Source organism: Oratosquilla oratoria, chromosome 20, assembly GCF_046742065.1.
Source record: "Oratosquilla oratoria isolate Oo_2021 chromosome 20, ASM4674206v1, whole genome shotgun sequence".
NCBI classification, from domain to species: Eukaryota; Metazoa; Arthropoda; class Malacostraca; order Stomatopoda; family Squillidae; genus Oratosquilla; species Oratosquilla oratoria.
The window spans coordinates 20,980,679-21,000,398 of NC_134796.1; the positions used below are offsets into that span (position 1 = coordinate 20,980,679).

The following is a 19,720-nucleotide window of genomic DNA, read 5'->3' on the forward strand; positions in this document are numbered from 1 at the left end:
GCCACTTCATTTACACAGTGATTCTCCCTCCTCATCCCCTCATGTGTAATCAGAGATGAGGACAAATCCCTTCAGGCTACATCAATTCATAATCCATGCACAACTATTCTCCACTCACTTTTGTCTTCTCCCTTCCCTGTTCAACACACTCCCTTTTTACTCAAGGCCCCCTTCACCCCATCTATCCATCTCATTCTCAGCCTTCCCTTCAAATTCACTTCATCCACCTTTGCCTCCTATACCCTTTTTTGCTAATCTTTCCTCACCCATTCTTTCCAAGTGCCCAAATCATCCCAATATTCTTTTATCAGCCCCATCTGCCAGCTCCCTTTCCACTCCCATTCTCCTCCTCAGTTCTCACTCTATCCATCTTCATAACCTCCACCATACTTCTAAAACACTTCATCTCAAACACTTAAACTTTTCCTTTCTGCCTCCCAATTTCAAGTCTCTGCCCTATGTAGCGTCATAGGCACACTTATAATACTGTGCAGGCATTAAAACAATTTAATGCTGGTACAGATTACATTAAAAAAGAATACCACAGAACTGAAGGGATTAGAAACAGTAAACTCACAGCTTCTGTGTGCACTGGGTGTGTAGCAAAGAGGATAGCAGCAAGAGCTGCTGCTCTGTGTCCTCCCGGACCAAACACAACCATGAAAACCCTCAGACTCATGACGCTCGCCAAGCAGTGGAGAAAGATGTTTACTGCATGGTAGCTGACAGGATTTAGACCACCCCATCTATAGTTCAGTCTGGAATAATAAGCCAAGAAAAAAGGAAAATCATTATGGTGGTATAAATTCCTTTTTTACATTTTAAGTCTATCAAAAAAATCATCAATCTGTTATTACAAGCTGACCCTGAAAACTTGTGCTGTTGATAATTAATTTCCACTATTCATGAATTACTAAAATGCATATGTAAAATATGCTGAAAATGTCAGTATATAAGTATCAAATAACATTTAATTACAATGACTATTTATCCAATTTACCACCGATTTGCTCATAAACTACTAAACCTCACAGTTTGAATACAGCCTCACATCATGGTAGGAACACAAGCCATGAATTAAACAATTAATATTGGAGTTGCATTTTTATATTATTTCTCTTTTATCTTATAACTATTAAATTTTTCTATGGCATTTCATTCTAGAGTTACACAAAACACAGATTAGCAACAAATGCATAATTAAGATACTCTTATTAACATGCACAGACTTGCAGAAAAATATAGACTTTCAGGGCCAGACTGTACTACAATATTAAGAGCTAAAAACTCAAGCTCATACCTCTACTCAGCTCAATTCAGGATTCATTGAATGGCTTCCAGAAACTCCTTAGACATGACTGTTAACCACTTCAGTATGAGTCAAATTCTTGTATGCAGCATCAGTTGCCAAATATATGATTAATCACACTACTCGCATTATTAAAATAAAGGCATTGCCATATTACTTGTACTCTTTTACTCTGAGTAATAAACACAGAAAATGTGATCAAACCAGTTCACAGAATCCAGGGATAGCTCATAAAAAAAAAATATATATATATATATATATATATATATATATATATATATATATATATATATATATATATATATATATATATATATATATATATAAAATCAAGATACCAATGCTGGCATCATCATGTACCCACTCACGCCTCATGATGCCTACATAGATGTCATCATACCAAAGTACATACATATACCAAAGGCTTTTTCCCCCTTATAAGGGAGGTAGCCAAAAAACAAAGGCATAAAAACCACTCCCACCCATTCCGTCCCTATCACACTCCACTTCCCTCCCTCTTATCTTGGCACCTCCTGGATGACGGGTCATCCCTGCATCTTGTCCACTGCCCTGGGTCAAAGGCAGTATCACTAGACACAGCACATCCACAGCAAGGCCGTTTCATTAAATCGGCGACCCCCCTCTCCGTCCCCTCATGCAGAAAAGGAGAAGACAGGGAGAAATCCCTTTGGACTGCATCAAATTTTTCTCACATACTCCCTCACTCCCCACCCATTCCACCTCATGGTACACATCATCATCCATATACAACCATTCTCCATTCACCCCTTCTGTCCTCTCCCGTCCTTCCTCAACAGACATTACCTTCTTCCCCAAAGACCCCTTTATCCCCATCCATCCACCTCATCCTAGGTTGACCCCTCATATTCATTCCTTCCACACCTCTTTTACTAGTCTTTCTTCACTCATTCTTTCCATGTGTCCAAACCATCCCAATACTCTTTCATCCACCCTATCTCCCAACTACCTTTCCACCCCTGATTCTCCTCCTCACTTCCTCATTTCTCACTCTATCCAGCCTAGTAACCCCTATCATACTTCTCAGACACCTCATCTCAAACACATTCAAACACCTTCTCTCTTCCTCTCTTATGTTCCATGTTTCTGCCCCATACAGTGCTGTTGGCACAATCACTCCTTCATACAATCTCCTCTTAGCATCCATCCCCAAATGTCTATTTCTCATTACAATTTTTAATCTACCAAGGCATCTACATTCTACCTCCACTCCTCCCTTTCCTGCCACATTTGCAACCAAGTATCTAAAACTATCCACTTCCTCCAGTCACTCTCCCTTAATACTCACTTCCAGTCTGCTGCCACTTTCACCCCTTGTACATCTCATCACCTTACTTTTACCCACATTTATCCTCAACTTCCTTCTTTCAACACACTTTCTCAAACTCTGTCACCAACTTCCTCAATCCCTCCTCTGATCCTGCCACAAGCGCAGTGTCGTCCGCAAACAACAGCTGGCTTATCTCCCACTTTCCTCCATTTTCTTTAACCATCTCCAATTCCTGCCCCACCACCCTTGTATTCACCAATCACACCACCCCATTCATGTATAAATTGAACAGCTAGGGTGACATAACACATCCCTGATGAAGTCCCACTTTTACCTCAAACCACTCATTCTCTCCATTTTTAATCCTGACATACGTTCTACTACTCTCATAAAAACTCTTGACAGCTCCTAAAGGTTTTCCTCCTATCCTGTATATCTGCAATACCTCCTACAGTGCCTTCCTGTCTACCCTGTCATAAGCCTTTTCCAGATCCATAAAAGCCCAAAAAACATCCTTTACCTTTTCCTATAGCTTCCTCACATATCTGTCTTACCACAAAAATCTGATCTATGCAACCTCTACCTCTCCTAAACCCACACTGTTCCTCACCAATTACTCCCTCTGTTCCTCTCCTAATCCTCTCAATGAAGACCCTCCCATAAACCTTCCCAACTACACTTAACAAGCTAATCCCCCTGAAACTACTACACTCACATTTGTCCCCTTTTCCCTTGTAAAGTGGAACTATACAGGCACTCCTCCAGTTCTCCGGGACTCTACCCTCTCTTAAACATTAAATAGTCTCACCAGCCAGTCCACCATAGTTGTACCTCCTTTTTTCAGACATTCTGCATGATATCCATCCAGACCAGGTGTCTTATCTGCTCTCATCATCTTAACAACTGCTTTCACTTCATCCTTCCTTATTTATCCTCCATTTTCCTCACTCATCACTCTCATTTTCTTAGCACTTCCCACTGCAACTACCTTTCCCTCCCTATCATCCTTCACATTTAGCAACTCCATAAAATACTCTGCCCATCTTCCCTTTACTGCCTTCTCTTCCATTATAATCTCTCCACCTGCACATTTTACCTTTTCCTCTCTACTTGATTCTTCTCTTCCTCTCTTAATTTCTTTCCAAAACATCTTTTCATTACTTTCAAAATTTTCTGTCATACTCTTACCCCATTTCATATCTGCTCTCCTCTTTGCCTCCCTTAACTTATGCTTTACTTCTCTTCTCTTTTCTTTGCACCTCTCATATGATTCCCTTGTCCTATTTTGTAACCAATCTGTGAATGCTCGATTGTTCTCTTCTACAACCTTCTTTGTTTCCTCATCCCACCACTCACTACCCTTCCTTCTATTTACTCCCATCCTCTTTGTTCCACACATCATTTTTTCACACTTTATAAGAACATAAGTATAAAGGAGACTGCAAGAGACCATAAGGCCTACACTAGGCAGCTCCATATCCATCACCACCTGTCGTCCCCATCCATAAAGTTGTCTAATAGTTTTTTCAAACAACTGATAGTTTAAGCGCTTACTACATGGTTACTAAGTTTATTCCATTCATCGACCACCCTATTAGTAAACCAATTCTTGCCTATTTCCTTCTTAAATCTAAATTTGTCCAGTTTATACCCATTACTGCGAGTCCTGCCCTGTTGTTTTATTATGATGACCTTGTTTGCATCACCCTTGTTATAGCCTTGGATTCACTTGAACACTTCTATTAGATCACCCCGCACTCTGTGTCTTTCCAGAGAGTGTAAGTTTAGGTGCCTAAGCCTCTCTTCGTAAGGCAAATTTCCGAGTCCATGTATCATTTTGGTCATTCTTCTCTGTACTGATTCTAGTAAATTGATGTCCATTCTGTAGGACGGAGACCAAAACTGTACCGCATAGTCAAGGATGGGTCTAACTATCGCTAGATAGAGTTTAATAATTACCTCTGCACTTCAATTCGTTACCATCCTAGCGATGAAACCTAATGTCTGTTAGCTTTATTTCTGCCGCTAATGCACTGCTTCCTGGTTTTAAGGTCTGGACTCACCAGAACTCCCAAGTCCCTCTTGCACTCAGATTTTTCTAAAAACTTGTTATCTAAGATGTATCTATTTTTGGGGTTGTGTAGCCCTACGTTTAACATGCTACACTTAGAGATATTGAAGTTCATTTGCCATTTCTCCGACCATGTTAACAATTTATTGAGATCATTCTGCAGAATCTCTGCGTCGTCTCCTGACCTAATTAGGCATCCTATTTTAGTGTCGTCTGCAAACTTACTAACATCACTATTTATCCCATTGTCTAAGTCATTTATGTACATAATGAACAAGGGACCCAAAACCGAGCCCTGGGGGACCTCGCTAGTAACATTGTCCCACCTAGATTTTATTCCATTTATGGTGAACCGCTGTTTTCTGTTACTAATCCAAGTTCTAATCTATTCTAACACTTTTCCTCCTATGCCATGGGCTTTGATTTTATTTAGTAGTCTCTGGTGAGGCACTTTGTCGAACGCTTTGCTAAAGTCAAGGTAAAGAACATCGTAATTTTCATTGCTATTTGACGCCTTATATACTTTAGTATAAAAGGATAGAAGATTAGTTACACATGACTTACCCTTGGAGAAATCATGCTGTGAATCACGAATTAAAATATGCCCTTCGAGTCTATTTACTATTATTGATTCAAGCATTTTTCCTATAACCAATGTCAAACTGATTGGCCTGTAGTTGCATATAGACGATCTATCTCCCTTCTTAAATACAGGAACAACGTTTGCCTGCCTCCAAGCAGTTGGCACAAAACCAGTGTCTACCGATTTATTGAATATTTCAGTTAACTGGTCGCAGATTTCAAATTTACACTCTTTAAGCATTCTTGGAAAAATTTTGTCTGGACCCAGAGATTTTGTAGCTTTAAGTCTTTCAATCTGCTTGACTACTTCTTTACTAATGCTGATATTAGATAGACTACTTTCTTCATCCCCTCTGTAAATCAGATCACAGTCAGGTACTTTATCTAACCTCTCATTAGTAAACACCGATAGAAAATAATTGTTAAACTCCTCACTCATTTTTCCTCCGATTCTATCATGACATTTTCATCGTTTTTAATTGGTCCTATTCTTTCTTTATTTTTTGTTCTATAGAGATGAAAGAAACCCTTTGGGTTGGATTTTGCTTGACTGGCAACCTTGATTTCATAATTACGTTTTGCTGTACGTGTATTCCTTTTAACCAGCTTTGCCATTTCGTTATATCTTGATCTAAGGTGTGATTCCCCATTTTTCATTTTTACGTAAAGTCCTCTTTTCATTCTGATCTTATGAGTCCCTCCTTGAACCATTCCCATTCCTCATCCACTCCTACTTCTACTCTATCCTTCACTCCCTCCCACTCCTCTCTCAGCTTCTTCTTGTACTCCTCCTTTTCTTTCTCATTTAAGCAGTTCACTCTAAGCACCTCCCTATCTTTTGTCCTATTCCTTTTTCTCCATCTATCCTCCACTCTCGACTTAACTTCCACCAGAAAAATGATCTGATATTCCCCCACTCTCTCCCCTTAGAACATGTACATTCTTAACTCTTCCTATTATACTCCTATCTACCACTACATAGTCCATTAATGCTCTATCTACTACCCTTCCATCCACCACCCTCTCCCATGTGTAATTATGCTTGACTTTCTTCCTAAACACTGTATTTGCTATCATCAACGCTCTCTCTAGACACATCACCATCAACTCTCCACTACGATTCTTTCCTGGAACTCCACATTTCCCAACCACTCCATTTATTGGTTCATTTCCTACCCTAGCATTAAGGTCTTCCAATACTACTACATTGACATTTCTCCCTAATCCCTCTATGCACTTGTTTAAATCCATCCAAAAACCCTCCCTTTCTTTTACATTTTTCTCACTACCAGGCCCATATGCACTTACAAAAACCCACATCTCCTTTCCCAGTTTCACCTTCATCCACATTATCCTTGAAGAAACCTCCTTCCACTCCACTACACATTTACCTATCTCTTCATTTACTAGTATAGCCACCCCTTCTCTCCTGAGAACCTCCCAACTACACTCCCAAACTCACAATGGCCCCCTCCCTCTCAACTTAGTTTCACTCAAAGCCAACACGTCCATTTTTCTTCTCACAAACATACTGCCTATCTCTTCCCTTTTACTCTAATCTGTACTACATCTATGCACATTAAAAGACCCAAACCTTAGGGTACTGGTTGGAAAACTCCAAGACCTTCTTATGCCTTTACTTTTTTTAGGAATGTCCCCTGTGGGGCTACAGGGAGAAGGATGCCCAGTCCCAATCCCCATCCTGTTTTTCTCACCTCTTACGATTCAAGTGGGAAGACTTGGTGGCAGCATTCTATTCCCCACCACAGGGTAGGTGAAAAAGGGAAATGAATATTCATAGAAATGGTACAGGACAGCAACAAGGGGTTGGGGGACAGCATAATGGAGGGACAGTTGCATTATAATAAAAGTGTCATCATTTCTCTGTGAACAGAGTCCTCCTCTATCACAGACAAAATGATGTGTGGCTCTGGTCTGTAAGGGTGCCCCATATATACCCTTAAGTATCAACTGTATGTTACTTTGCCACAATAATATGCAGCCAAAGTGGTTAATAATAACAATTGTTACCTTAAGTTTCACTAACCCACAGTAGCTGGCAACAATTGTTGCTCCCTTCCCCTCTCCAAGATTTCTCTGGGAACTTAATTTGAACTGCTGTGTGTGTTTAGTGTGGATTTTTCTTTTTGTCACTGGCTTACAGCAGCATTATGTGAAGAGCAGCCACTAGTTGTCAACTCTCCTTGTGTGTCAAGGCAGAGGAAATACAAAGTTGATAGAAATTTGGGGCTCAGTCCAGAGACCAAGTGTCAGTCACATAAGGCTGCACCTCAACATGGTGGTGAGTGTGTTAATGGTTTATGAAGACACATGGCAAGGTGATGATTCTCTCTGATGTACCTCTCAAAGAAATACCATTTGCAGGTAGCCATCACTGATGGGTTCATTCAAGTAGCAACTACACCTAAAAATACCATGTGGTACTCCAACCAGTTAAATTTTTTGCCTTATATGCAATGATATAGCTAATAAGTTACTGGAGAAAAAATAAATAAATATATAAATAAATAAATAAATAAAACAGTGCTATGAAACAAGAACAATTTGTGTTGTAAAAGGCAATTTAATGGAGCCAATCAAGGGGATGAGAGACCCCATCTTTTCCTATCTTCCACCCACAAAGAGACAATCCAAAATTATGCTCTGATTTGGCTAACCTCCTTCCTCCTATAAAGGGAATTAAAGCTTTAATATTTGTATATAATTTTCTTGAAACTACACTATTATGCTTCCCATAAATTATTTCTAGATGTGAACCTGAGCTTCACCACAAATCTCATAGTAACTGTATATACTGCAACAAAAACACAAAAAGTTCTGTAGAATCTTGTGCACAAGCATAAACAAAGCTTCTACAAAGGCTATGAGCAGCATATCATAACTCATAAAGCACATGCTTGCACCCCACAACCATAATCTTAAGACTAGGTCTTACATTTAAATACAAACCTAAATGAAAATACTGTGAGAGGCCTATAAGACTTGTGGCTGGATGGATGGGTGAGGCGAGTGCCCCAGAAGTCATTTCGAAAAAGATTACTGATGGGTGTTTCTGATCGGATGTCATTGTTGTTGACGATGGCTTCAGAATCATCAAAGACAAAGTCCCCAGAGAGAGAGTTGAGGAAGCATGCACAGGCACACAGGCACACTATGGTTGCAGCCAAGGGGAACGAGAGATCTGCAAGGCACAACTAGCTTTCTTCATCTTCCTCAACAAACACTTGAGGGAAAAACAATTGCCAAGGTATTAAACATGACCATACTATTGATATTTTTTCTGGGTTTCTCCAACTTCATATACTATGAATGTAATACATACCAGGTGCTGGTATTGCAGCATCCCATGTTTCATGTGATGGCCTGTGAGGACTTTGAGGGGAGTGCCTGCCTCCACCATCATGGTCCCTTTCCTCATTTACCTCCTTCCCTCGACCTCCATGGAAAAGCCAGCTGCTACACCATCTCCCACTTACCATCCTGTGTCACCCACCTGAAAGTGCACAAAAATTTCCAACTTATAACACAAGTATTCATTAAAACATTTCATTTACTAGCTACTCTATAGCTACCAGGAATATGCACTAGGTAACTTCTGCCTGGTTAAAGATAACATTGGTCTACAAGGTTTTTGGTGTTTAGGAAATAGACACAATTCCAATACTAAATTGGTCTCCTAATTCAAAATATAACCTACATTTTGACCAATCAGGTATAGTTCTCAAGTTACTGAACATCCCTATAATCACTACTTATGTGCGTACTATACATCCACTGCACTGTTCTTTACTTTATTCTAATTCTGATTTCTTTGCTTTTTCTAGATTTGTTCAGATATTTTGGTGAACTAAGAAATAGAAAATGAGCAAGATGTCCTCTCTGAGAAGGTGTTGCATTAATGCTCCAAATTTGTTTTGTTATGTTTGTGGAGAATATACATTACCAGAAAATTGACAAAATATCACAGACTTTGTTGAAAAAGCATATATGGCATACTTTGGGGTCAATCTGGGAGACCAAGATAAATTGGGCCCCTCACAGTGTCTGCAAATAATGCACAGAACATCTGCAACAGTGGACTAAAGGTACAAGGAAAGGTATGAAGTTTACTATACCAACGGTATGCCAGAAGCCCAGTAATCCCGTGGACAACTGCTATTTTTGGGCCCCTCACAGTGTCTGCAAACAATGCACAGAACATCTGTGACAGTGGACTAAAGGTACAAGGAAAGATATGAGGTTCGTTATACCAATGGTATGCCGGGAGCCCAGTAATCACATGGACAACTGCTATTTTTGTGCCCTACATTTGAAGGGTAATAACAGGAAAAATCGACACACCCTTGTCTATCCTAATCTTGCCTCTGCTATCAGACTAGTTCCACACAGTGAAGAGCTTTCTGTTCCTGTCTTCAGTTTCTTGCCACAGATAACTCTGCCCACAACCAAAGACGATTCATCACCTGAAGATGACATGGATCAAGATTTTTCTGTTGAGTGTTGCCTCAGCTATTCTCCCTGGTAGAGTTGAATGATCTAGTTCGTGACTTGAACCTCCCAAAAAATTCTGCAGAACTTTTGGCTTCCCGACTGAAAGAGAAGCATCTCCTAGAGAATGGTGTCTGTGTTACCTTTTATCGGAGTCGGTATGAAGAATTCCTTTCTTTCTTCACAAAAGAGGAAGAGCTCGTTTATTGTAGAGATGTCAGTGGGCCTCTTAATAAGCTTGGTGTAGTTTAAAATGTGTGTTATTACACAATGGAAATTTGTATGGCTCTGTCCCACTTGGTGACTCAACAACATTGAAGGAAAAATATAAAGAAATAAAGCTGGTTTTAGAAAGGATACACTATCACAATCATAAATGGGTCATATGCATTGAGTTAAAGATGGTGAATTTTCTCTTGGGACAGCAATCTGGGTATACTAAATACCCATGTTTTCTTTGCATATGGGAAAACAGAGACTGAGTAAACCAGTATGTTAAAAAAGACTGGCCACCTTGAACAAATATGGTTCCATGTAGAGCTTCGAATATATTGAAAGAACCTTTAGATGAGAGAGATAAGATCCATTTCCCTCCTTTGCACATCAAACTGGGATTGATCAAATAATTTGTCAAAGCTCTTGACAAAAATGGAGAGTGCTTCAAGTATATTTCCAAACTTGACAACAAAAAACTTAAAGCAGGGATTTTTGATAGACCGCAGATCTGCAAGCTCTTGAAAGACAAATTTTGTGAAGACAATGAGTGAAAAAGAAGCAACAGCTTGGCTAGCCTTTGAAGTAGTACAAAATTTCCTCAGGAAACACAAAAGTAAAAACTATAAAGATATTGTGACCAACTTGATTTCATCCTTTGGAGATATTGGCACAAATATAAGCAACAAAATACATTTTCTTTTTAGTCATTTTGATCGTCTTCCTGAAAATCTCGGAGATGTCAGCAATGAACAAGTCAAATGATTCCATCAGGACATCAAGGAGATGGAAACTCGGTACCAAGTATGTTGGGATGCTGTGATGATGGCAGACTATTGCTGGTGTTTAAAATTAATTGATCCTGTTCACCATTCACGGTGCTCAAAGTGTAAATTTGTTCCTTGAATTTTCTTTCAAAAAACTATGCCAAGTTGCATTTTTAATTTAAATTTTTATTTGTTATTTGCTTTGTTTTGTGTTATGCTCTCTTTATGGTTTCATAATATTTACCTCTTGTATGAATAAAATACTTTGTTCAAGAAACAGTCATGTTTAATTCTACAAAAAATCACTAATATCAGCTCATGTTCCTTGTTGGAAATATTTTCATATGAATTTTTAGCACCAAATAGAGCCAAAGTGGAGATAAGGATAGCCAGAAAACTAGATGTCATTCAAACTTTTACGATCCTCAAGAATATTGACAACATAGACTACACTAAGGAAAGCTCAACATGTGGGAAGGTAATGTTTAAACCAGCAAGAAATACAGCCACCAGAGGACACAACTTGAAAGTCCAAATACACCATCAGCCTGGTCCAAGAAAAGGTTGTCTTCCAGCTCGAATTTCGTAAGTCTGGAATAGATTATCACAACACACTGTAAATGTTACCTCACTAGAAACCTTCAAGACAAGACTTGCCAAGAAGTGGGAGAACCGGTCAGACCTTTACCAATATAGCTTTTCGTATTAACCAGTCCACGAGCCAAAAGGGTTGCCACACCAAAAGAAAAGACATCAAGAAATTATAAAGGCCTTATTACCTGAAGGGTATCAAATGACCTCTACTGAAGGTGTATGTTCCATGTTTCTGCCCTGTACAGTGCTGTCTGCTCAATCACTCTTTCATATAACCTCCTCTTAGCAATAGAAAATAAATTATCAATTTTGTAAATTATAATACATCAATGTAATATGCATTTTTCTTGGCAGAAATCAATAACAAAAAAGTTGCGTAAACCGATTTACTAATGAAAGAAGTTGCAGCGGGTGAATGATACTCCACATTTGTTTTGATGGATGCCAAAGTGAAGAAATGAAAGGATGATAAATTCGTCTATTCCAACCTAACCTGTGTTTAGTAATGCAGTATCTCTAATTCTAAAGATCATCAGGGTTGTCATGGATGTTGATGGCCTGATTAAGTACAGACGCTCCTCTACTTACGTTCATTCGTTTTACGTTTTTTCGATTTTACGTTTGAACTGACTGTAAAAAAAAAAAAATGGTAAAAAACAAATTTGTGAATTTTTTAGTTTAGCGCGCTCTCTGTAGTTCAAACGATACTTGCACATGACGCTGCGTCCATTGTTTACATTGTACAAACGACAAACTGAACATGCCTTGCCTCCTCCTTCTCCACCATCTCAATTTATGTTGCTTGAATTTAATTTATTTGAAATTAATGTTACTATTTTACAATGTTATGTGTATAATTAATGATTTAGGGGTGCTTTATAAGATACGGTAATAGAATTTACGGATGTATAGTACAGTAACAACTTACGTTTGGCCGTTCGGAACGTAACTAAAACGTATGTTGAGGAGCGTCTGTACTCAATTGGACTGTGGGGAATAGAGGTGTTGCACAGCTTGAAGGAAGCCCTATTGCATTTGTAACAGCACTTATTGTCACTTGTAGTTGGAAAACACCTGGTGCACAAGGTGAAAGCCATCGTCTAACTGACATTGGCTGGACTAGACAGATGACAACATGGCATCTTGATCCTATGCTCACAGCTTTGTTCGGTAGTACATTTACTTTTAACAAGGTTTATTGTTATTGATTTCTGCCAAGAAAAACATATATTATGTTGATGTATTATGATTAACAAAATAATTAATTTTCTAATGCTATGTCACGCAGGTATCCACTTCCAAGAATACAGAAGCAGCCCGATTTAATGAACTAATTCAGCCATGGTCCAGTCTGCTAAAGTGAATTTTTCGCTAAATTGGAGGTCGTTTTCGACCCCCTATTTAGCGGAATTTTCCGCTAGCTTGAGCTTATTTCCTCTAACTCTGGTTCGGTATTTGAATTTTCCCATCAACTTACTGTTTCATTATTTTGTTTTCCTATTATACCGTCTATTTCTACTTGAATATATTTCTGCTACAATTATACTTTATACATATACTGAATTATATATTATTGTATACATATTATAGTATGTATATATATACAGTCGAATCTCGAAAGCCAGGATTAATTGGGGGGAAGGGCGGTCCGGTCATGCCAAAAGTCCGGTCATCGAAAATGTCTCCCTAACACCCATAGATTTTCGTAGCGGTATACGTATAGGTAATGTATATGGCATAGAAACACATAAGAATAATACTCTAACACTGTAATAATAACAATACAGGTAAACGTCGACTTACGATGGCATTAGGTTTCGATAGAGCCATCGTAAGACGATCTCATCGTAAGTCGATCCCCACTCTGTTCCGTGGTCACTGTACCTAGCCTACCTGTATATTAACCACCAGAGATACTGAATATAGCCTATTAAACATGTACAGTAGTTTATTTAATTATTTTTATCCTTTTTACCATATTCAAACACTATAATATGTATTTTCAGTACGGAACTTAAATCTCGCGGGCAGCAGCCAATGCCAGCCGTACGACGTGACGTAATAATACTCGCATCATAAAATATAGTCACCGCTCATATCGATCGTTCGCTCTTTCACCCGCGAATTTTGAAAACCACAGAGAATGGGATTCAGGGCACATTTGAGAGAATGTAAAAACACAGGGGCGACTACAATAAATATAATCAAGACGCCGATATGGCAGCGTCGCGAATCCACTTGCTCCTCATGACGCCTACGTGTGCGGCACCGTATGGAAGGGGTTAAATTATCATATCGTCGTCGTCGTCATCGTAAAGTCGAACAATCGTAAGTCGCGGCCATCGTAAGTCGACGTTTACCTGTACTAATAATTCTGTAATAATAACTGTAACAGTGTACTGTACTGTATTTTTTATTACGTACACTGTAAATATCGGAAGGTATGCACGCGGGACAGTGGTGGCAGCCAGGGTTGCCGCGTTTTCTACACTGCCGTGTAGAATGGGAGTGTTGCCATACCGGGGCATACATTTTTCTCGGGTGTGTGCAGACTCATAGCAAACTTGTCAAACTTTGAAAAAATGTTGGTTCTAGTTTTTTTATTCTTGAATGTATATAAGGCCCCCATATATTCAGTAAGATATAAAAATTATTTTTTATATATTATTATCGCTAAAAGAAAGCTGAAACTTTAGCATAGAATTATTTTCTACACTGTGAAAATGTATCTTTTGGGGTATAATATTTTATAAGTAACACAATTACCAATAAAAGTCATATTTTGATGTACCATTTATTATTTGATAATTGTTCTATGATTTTTAAACAAAAGTTTAAGTTTTTTAATGTTTTTAACAGCCCGCTGATATGTAGAAAAAAATTCCTCATGTCCTTGTGCAGTTGCCACATGCCACTATTCTACTATGTTTTGGTACAAAATTCTATGAAACGGCAGCCCTGGTGCTAAAAGAAAGCTGAAACTTTAGCGTAAAATTTTTTTCTACACCGTAAAAACGTATCTTTTGGGGTATAATATTTCATAAGTAACACAATAACCAATAAAAGTCATATTTTGACGTGCCATTTATTATTTGATAACTAGTTCTATGATTTTTCAACAAAATTTTGAGTTTTTGAATGTTTTGAACAGCCCGCTGATATGTAGAAAAAATTTCATGTCCTTGTGCAGTTGCCACATGCCGCTATCTTACTACATTTTGGTACAAAATTCTACGAAATGGCAACCCTGATGACAGCCTGACGGGGCTGGGTTTGAGTACATGTGTACGGCCGTCGCTGCCACCTACCGGACAAATAGGGAACTTTGCTTGAAAAGTCCGTCCTTTTTTTCATTTCGACCAGTCATACGAGGGTCCAGGCTTTCAAGGTTTGACTGTATATATATTTATATTTATATACCTCCAAAATACTAAATTATAAATTTTTCCTTGACTCCACCACCACAATCTGGTAACATTTGGTAACATTGGACTCTGAGACACGCATGTGGGCAGTTGACGGAAAATGCGCAACTTAGCGGACCATTCCCGCTAAATTGAGCTATTTCTGTAGACGTGCGTCTTGTCAGCTAGTGGAAAATGGTCAACTTAGCGGACCATTTCCGCTAAGTTGAGTATTTTCGTTATTGCTATTTGCAGTTCGTTAATTTGAGCTTCCGCTAAATTGATATCCGTTAAATCGGGCTTCTACTGTACCATTATTTCAATGTAATTTTGTATTGGAAGGAAATTTCAAAGAAAAATACATTTTTAAGAAAAACAAGAAAAAAAAATTAAAAGTCCATTATGTACTGTATACTTGAGAAATGCACTACACAGTCTCACTTATTTGTAGCTAGCTTTATAATAATCTACATTAGTCACCTGCCTTGCATGCAAGAAAATAAGAATTTGCATTGCAGCTATATGGAGAAACAGAGTTAATTAAACAATAAACCTACTGTACATTATGTTATAATAATAATAATAATAAGAATAATTCTATTTAACAATGAATCAAATACATGAAATACGGATAATGAAAAGAACACAGTTCGAAATTACAATTACAATTACCAAGGATAACACAAAAAATAAAGCATGTAAACTTATTTCCATTGTGGTCCTCATTTGACTGTTATTCTACACTAAGTTACATAGACAACATGTAGGGGTTAAGGGGACCAAAAACAGTCATGAGTAATACCAATCAGTACACATATTACACATAAACATTATTATAGATTTGCTAATATGTAACACGTAGGATTGAGACCAAGATTTGAGCACCAACATAATAAAGGAACATTGCATTATGCATCAGGAACAACAGAATAGTACTAAAAGGTACCAAAACAGTATGAGTGAGTACCAGATCAGTGTAGTACCATTAGGGATATACTACATTAATCTACTGCTGTAGCAGCAAGTGTAGGACAATAAAGAGGGATCCATCCCTGGGTATGAGTAAATATCAAGCATTACGGGACAGAAGGTTGCAGGCCATCAACAATATCAACATGTTGTTATAGTGAATGCTACATGGCAGCTTGGGTCACAGATTAATCAATTAAAAAAATTACCTGTACCTCAGGATGGAGTGAACAATTACACATTAATTTGAGCACCAGAAAGTAGTACATTATAATCTGAAGCACCAGAAGTAGGGTGCAGGAGACCAGTACTCGTATGAGTAAAACAACAAGGAGGTGGAGGGACAAGTCCAATTACCTTGCCTGGTACCCTGATTCACCAGACTTGTATTATGATCAGATCAATAACTGTTCTCAGACCATACCTGAAACACATACCATACTATGATAGGCAAAACAAAGGTGAAAACCAGTTTTGAGTACCAAACATTGTTATACTACGCTAAACCTCTGAAGACAGAACATTTATGAGTGAATGCAGATTTGGATGGTATTACTCATGGAGTCTGGTACCCCTCACTAGGCTAGTAGTACAAAAATCAAGGCTGTTCTCGGTCCATAGCTGAGACGCATAGTAATCCTTGACTTTTTCCTTGAAAGTAACCTTGCTATCTAACTGCTTAATGGTCATAGGTAGTGAGTTCCATAGTTGAACACCTGTGAAGTGAAAGCTGTTTTTGGTGAAGGAACCTGCATGAGTTACAATAAATGACCCTTGACTGGGTTCGGTTCTCAGCAGATAATATAAAATTACAGCTCACATATGAAAGAGCAGAATTATGAACAACATTGTAAACATGGTTTATTTTCAGCTGCCGGACACGATATTTTACAGGTAACATTCCTATTTTGCTAAATGCTTCTGTACCAATATAACTACATCGAGGTAAATTTAGCATGAATCTGATTATTTTGTGCAACCTGTAGCAGAGACTGTTTGCTCAGACTACTGTACCAAGAGCTACAAGCGTAATCAAAGTGATGCTGTATCAGGGCTATGACCAGAAGCTTCTTTATTTCCATATCAAAATTTCTGGCTTTTCTGTACAAAAATTTAACCTTATGTGAACACTTGGATACAATCTTATCTGTTAAGGCATTACCCCACATCTGACCACACTGTGGTGTTTCCTGAGGTTGGGTTTAGATACAAAGATAATATTTTAAGCTTTACCAAGGTATAAAGACAGCTTGTTATCTATGAGCCAGTCCTGAGCTGATGACAGTTCAACACTCAGGTCCTCCTCTACTTCAATTGGGTCCCTACCCGAGACAATTAGTGCGGAGTCATCTGCATATAGCAGTAATTTACAGTTCACCACACCTGGCATGTCGTTGATATAGACCAGGAACAGAAGCAGCCCCAGAATTGAACCTTGTGGTATACCACAAGTTATCTTTGTCACCTGAGCAGGCTCCATTTACCTGTACATGTTGTTTGCAACCTGTGAGGTAGGACTTCAACCAGCCAATATTCACCACCCCTAATGCCTGAATTTTTTTTTAAATAAAATATCATGATCAATTGTGATAAATGCCTTTTGTAGATCCAACAAAGCTAAACTCGTGTAGTTACCTCTGTCACATTCCTGTTTTATCAGATCATAAAGGTATATTAAGCTGGCGTCTGTTGAGTAGTTTGATCTAAAACCAGATTGCATGTCATATAGTAGATTACGTTCCCTAAAGTAAGTATCTGATTCTATATAATGCATTCCAAAACTTTGGAAATAATACCTAGAATTGAAACAGGCTTGTAGTTTCCTGCCTCAGTTTTTGTATTTTTCTTATAAAGAGGTGTTACCCGAGCCCTTTTCATGTCGTTTGGGATAGATCCTGAACTGATAGACAAATTTATTATGCAAGTTATTTGAGGAGTTATAATTGTGGCCCCAGGCCCATCCTTAACAAACTTCACAGGAATATTGTCTAGTCATGTAATTGTACAAGTAACATAATACAGCAGATATTGGTGATGCATTACACCCACTAAGAAGAGAGTATCATACTTAGTGTTCTATTTCAAGACAATATAATTGCAATAGAAATAAAATTTCTGTGCCATGAAATGCTTTGCAGTTTTTAGATTCTGTTCACAATTACACATTAAAAAAATTTAGTTACATCTCGTGTACACTGCACCATACCGAATCATCAGTCCTGTTAATTAATATCTATTAAAACTAGGCAATTATCTGTTCTTTCTGACCTATAAATTGATATTGTAGTAACATATTTTTCTTTCTCCCAGGTAGTTTCGCTCCAGCCATAACCAATGTTGAATGTTTCCGAACCTTCAACTGCGCCTTTAAAATCATAAAATGGTTGCAACATTTCCATTTAAATCCTCTAGTACTGTTCTCACGTGTCTTTTTTTTAACTTGACATAGATGAAGAACGCCTTCAGAAGCAATTGTCTGATTACAAGCCGTCGTCTGGGAAGGGGGCAATGGTTCCAATGAAGCATCTCACCTACTCTCCCTTTGTTCTCCATGGACATTGACTCCAATTGACCTGTGGCTATTTGTACGCCTTCAATTTGTATAAGCCTCCTTCGCATTTCTTCATTCAACCCAAACAATACGGTAGGTTATAAAAAATCAGCAATGGTATGCTCACCCATGGCACAGACACACACTTGTTTACATTTGTCGCTTGTCACTGATCGGCATCCATCATCCCAGCTGACATGTGGAAAATTCTGATTTACTGATAATTCTTTACAAAACATATTAAATAACATATAATAATTAATTCTGTTTTGTTTATAATGGTATTTTGTTTATTATCAAAACATTTAGATTTCTGATCATAAGAAAACAATAATGCGAAATCGAAGTATTCCTGCGCCTGACCCGTTGACAAACAAAATAAAAAGTGCCCAGTTCGCGTACCCTGGGTTAAGATTGATTTTCGTTTTAATGTTTACACGAGTGATATTTTGTATTCATAGATATATGATTTATCTACTCCAGATCTTGGCTGCAACACACCTATAAAAACGTGTAAGGTAACCCATCCACTGTAAATTTCAATTGTTTGCCAAGCGGAATGTTTGAAGACCACGCCAAACACGGACAAAATTGTACTTCATCTGTACCAATTAGAATCCACAACAATATGATACGTTGTAATCATATAGGTGTAGAAATACATGAAGTTCCATTACTGAAACATGAAAAATGTTTCAAATCAGTGGATAGATATGGATATTTCTTTTGTGCATTTGGCAATAACTAAGCATACCGTTGCAAGCACAATCTAATATTTTCCAAATAAATAAATAAAGAGAGAAACAAATGTTGAACATTCTAACACCGGCTCTGATGTAATCTGAAGGTAATTCAAAACTCAATTTCCACTCATGATATCAGGGATAACCTTACACTGACCCTTTACCTCGGTCAGTCTTTTGCCCCCACTCTCTCTCCTTGTCCAATCTCTCTCTCTCTCTCTCTCTCTCTCTCTCTCTCTCTCTCTCTCTCTCTCTCTCTCTCTCTCTCTCTCTCTCTCTCCTACCTCTTTCCTACCATCTCTCTCTCCTTCCCTACCTCTTTCCCACCCTGCTCTCTCTCTCTCTCTATCTATCTATCTCTCTCTCTTACCTCTTTCCTACCATCTCTCTCTCCTTCCCTACCTCTTTCCCACCTTGCTCTCTCTCTCTCTCCCTCTCTCTATCTCTATCTCTCTCTCCTACCTCTTTCCTACCATCTCTCTCTCCTTCCCTACCTCTTTCCCACCCTGCTCTCTCTCTCTCTCTCTCTCTCTCTCTCTCTCTCTCTCTCTCTCTCTCTCTCTCTCTCTCTCTCCTACCTCTTTCCTACCTTCTCTCTCTCCTTCCCACCCTGCTCTCTCTCTCTCTCTATCTCTATCTCTCTCTCCTACCTCTTTCCTACTATCTCTCTCTCCTTCCCTACCTCTTTCCCACCCTGCT

At 38.5% G+C, this 19,720-nt stretch overlaps 2 protein-coding genes across 9 annotated transcripts in view; one reads left to right on the plus strand and one right to left on the minus strand.

The window, feature by feature from the left end:
• Window positions 1-18,193, plus strand: part of spict (magnesium transporter spict) — a 222,489-nt gene extending 204,296 nt beyond the window's left edge. Inside the window, exon 12 of the mRNA XM_076203688.1 lies at window positions 18,177-18,193. The gene's annotated coding sequence lies outside the window, so the exon portion shown is untranslated. The remainder of the gene's footprint in view (window positions 1-18,176) is intronic.
• LOC143036390 (protein O-mannosyl-transferase TMTC4-like) overlaps window positions 1-18,467 on the minus strand; it is a 98,590-nt gene extending 80,123 nt beyond the window's left edge. For 6 of the 8 annotated variants that reach the window (XM_076203683.1, XM_076203680.1, XM_076203679.1 and 3 more), the window contains exons 1-4: window positions 18,406-18,467; window positions 8,615-8,785; window positions 8,242-8,473; window positions 578-758 (exon numbers count right to left, since the gene is read on the minus strand). In XM_076203683.1, coding sequence (XP_076059798.1) covers window positions 578-758; window positions 8,242-8,473; window positions 8,615-8,771 — 570 coding nt within the window. In that variant the 5' untranslated portion in view covers window positions 8,772-8,785; window positions 18,406-18,467. Of the gene's footprint in view, window positions 1-577; window positions 759-8,241; window positions 8,474-8,614; window positions 8,786-16,084; window positions 16,105-18,258; window positions 18,278-18,405 lie in introns of those variants that run through there. The other 2 variants (XM_076203682.1, XM_076203681.1) reach the window with 2 other exon arrangements.
• Window positions 18,468-19,720: the final 1,253 nt, after the last annotated feature.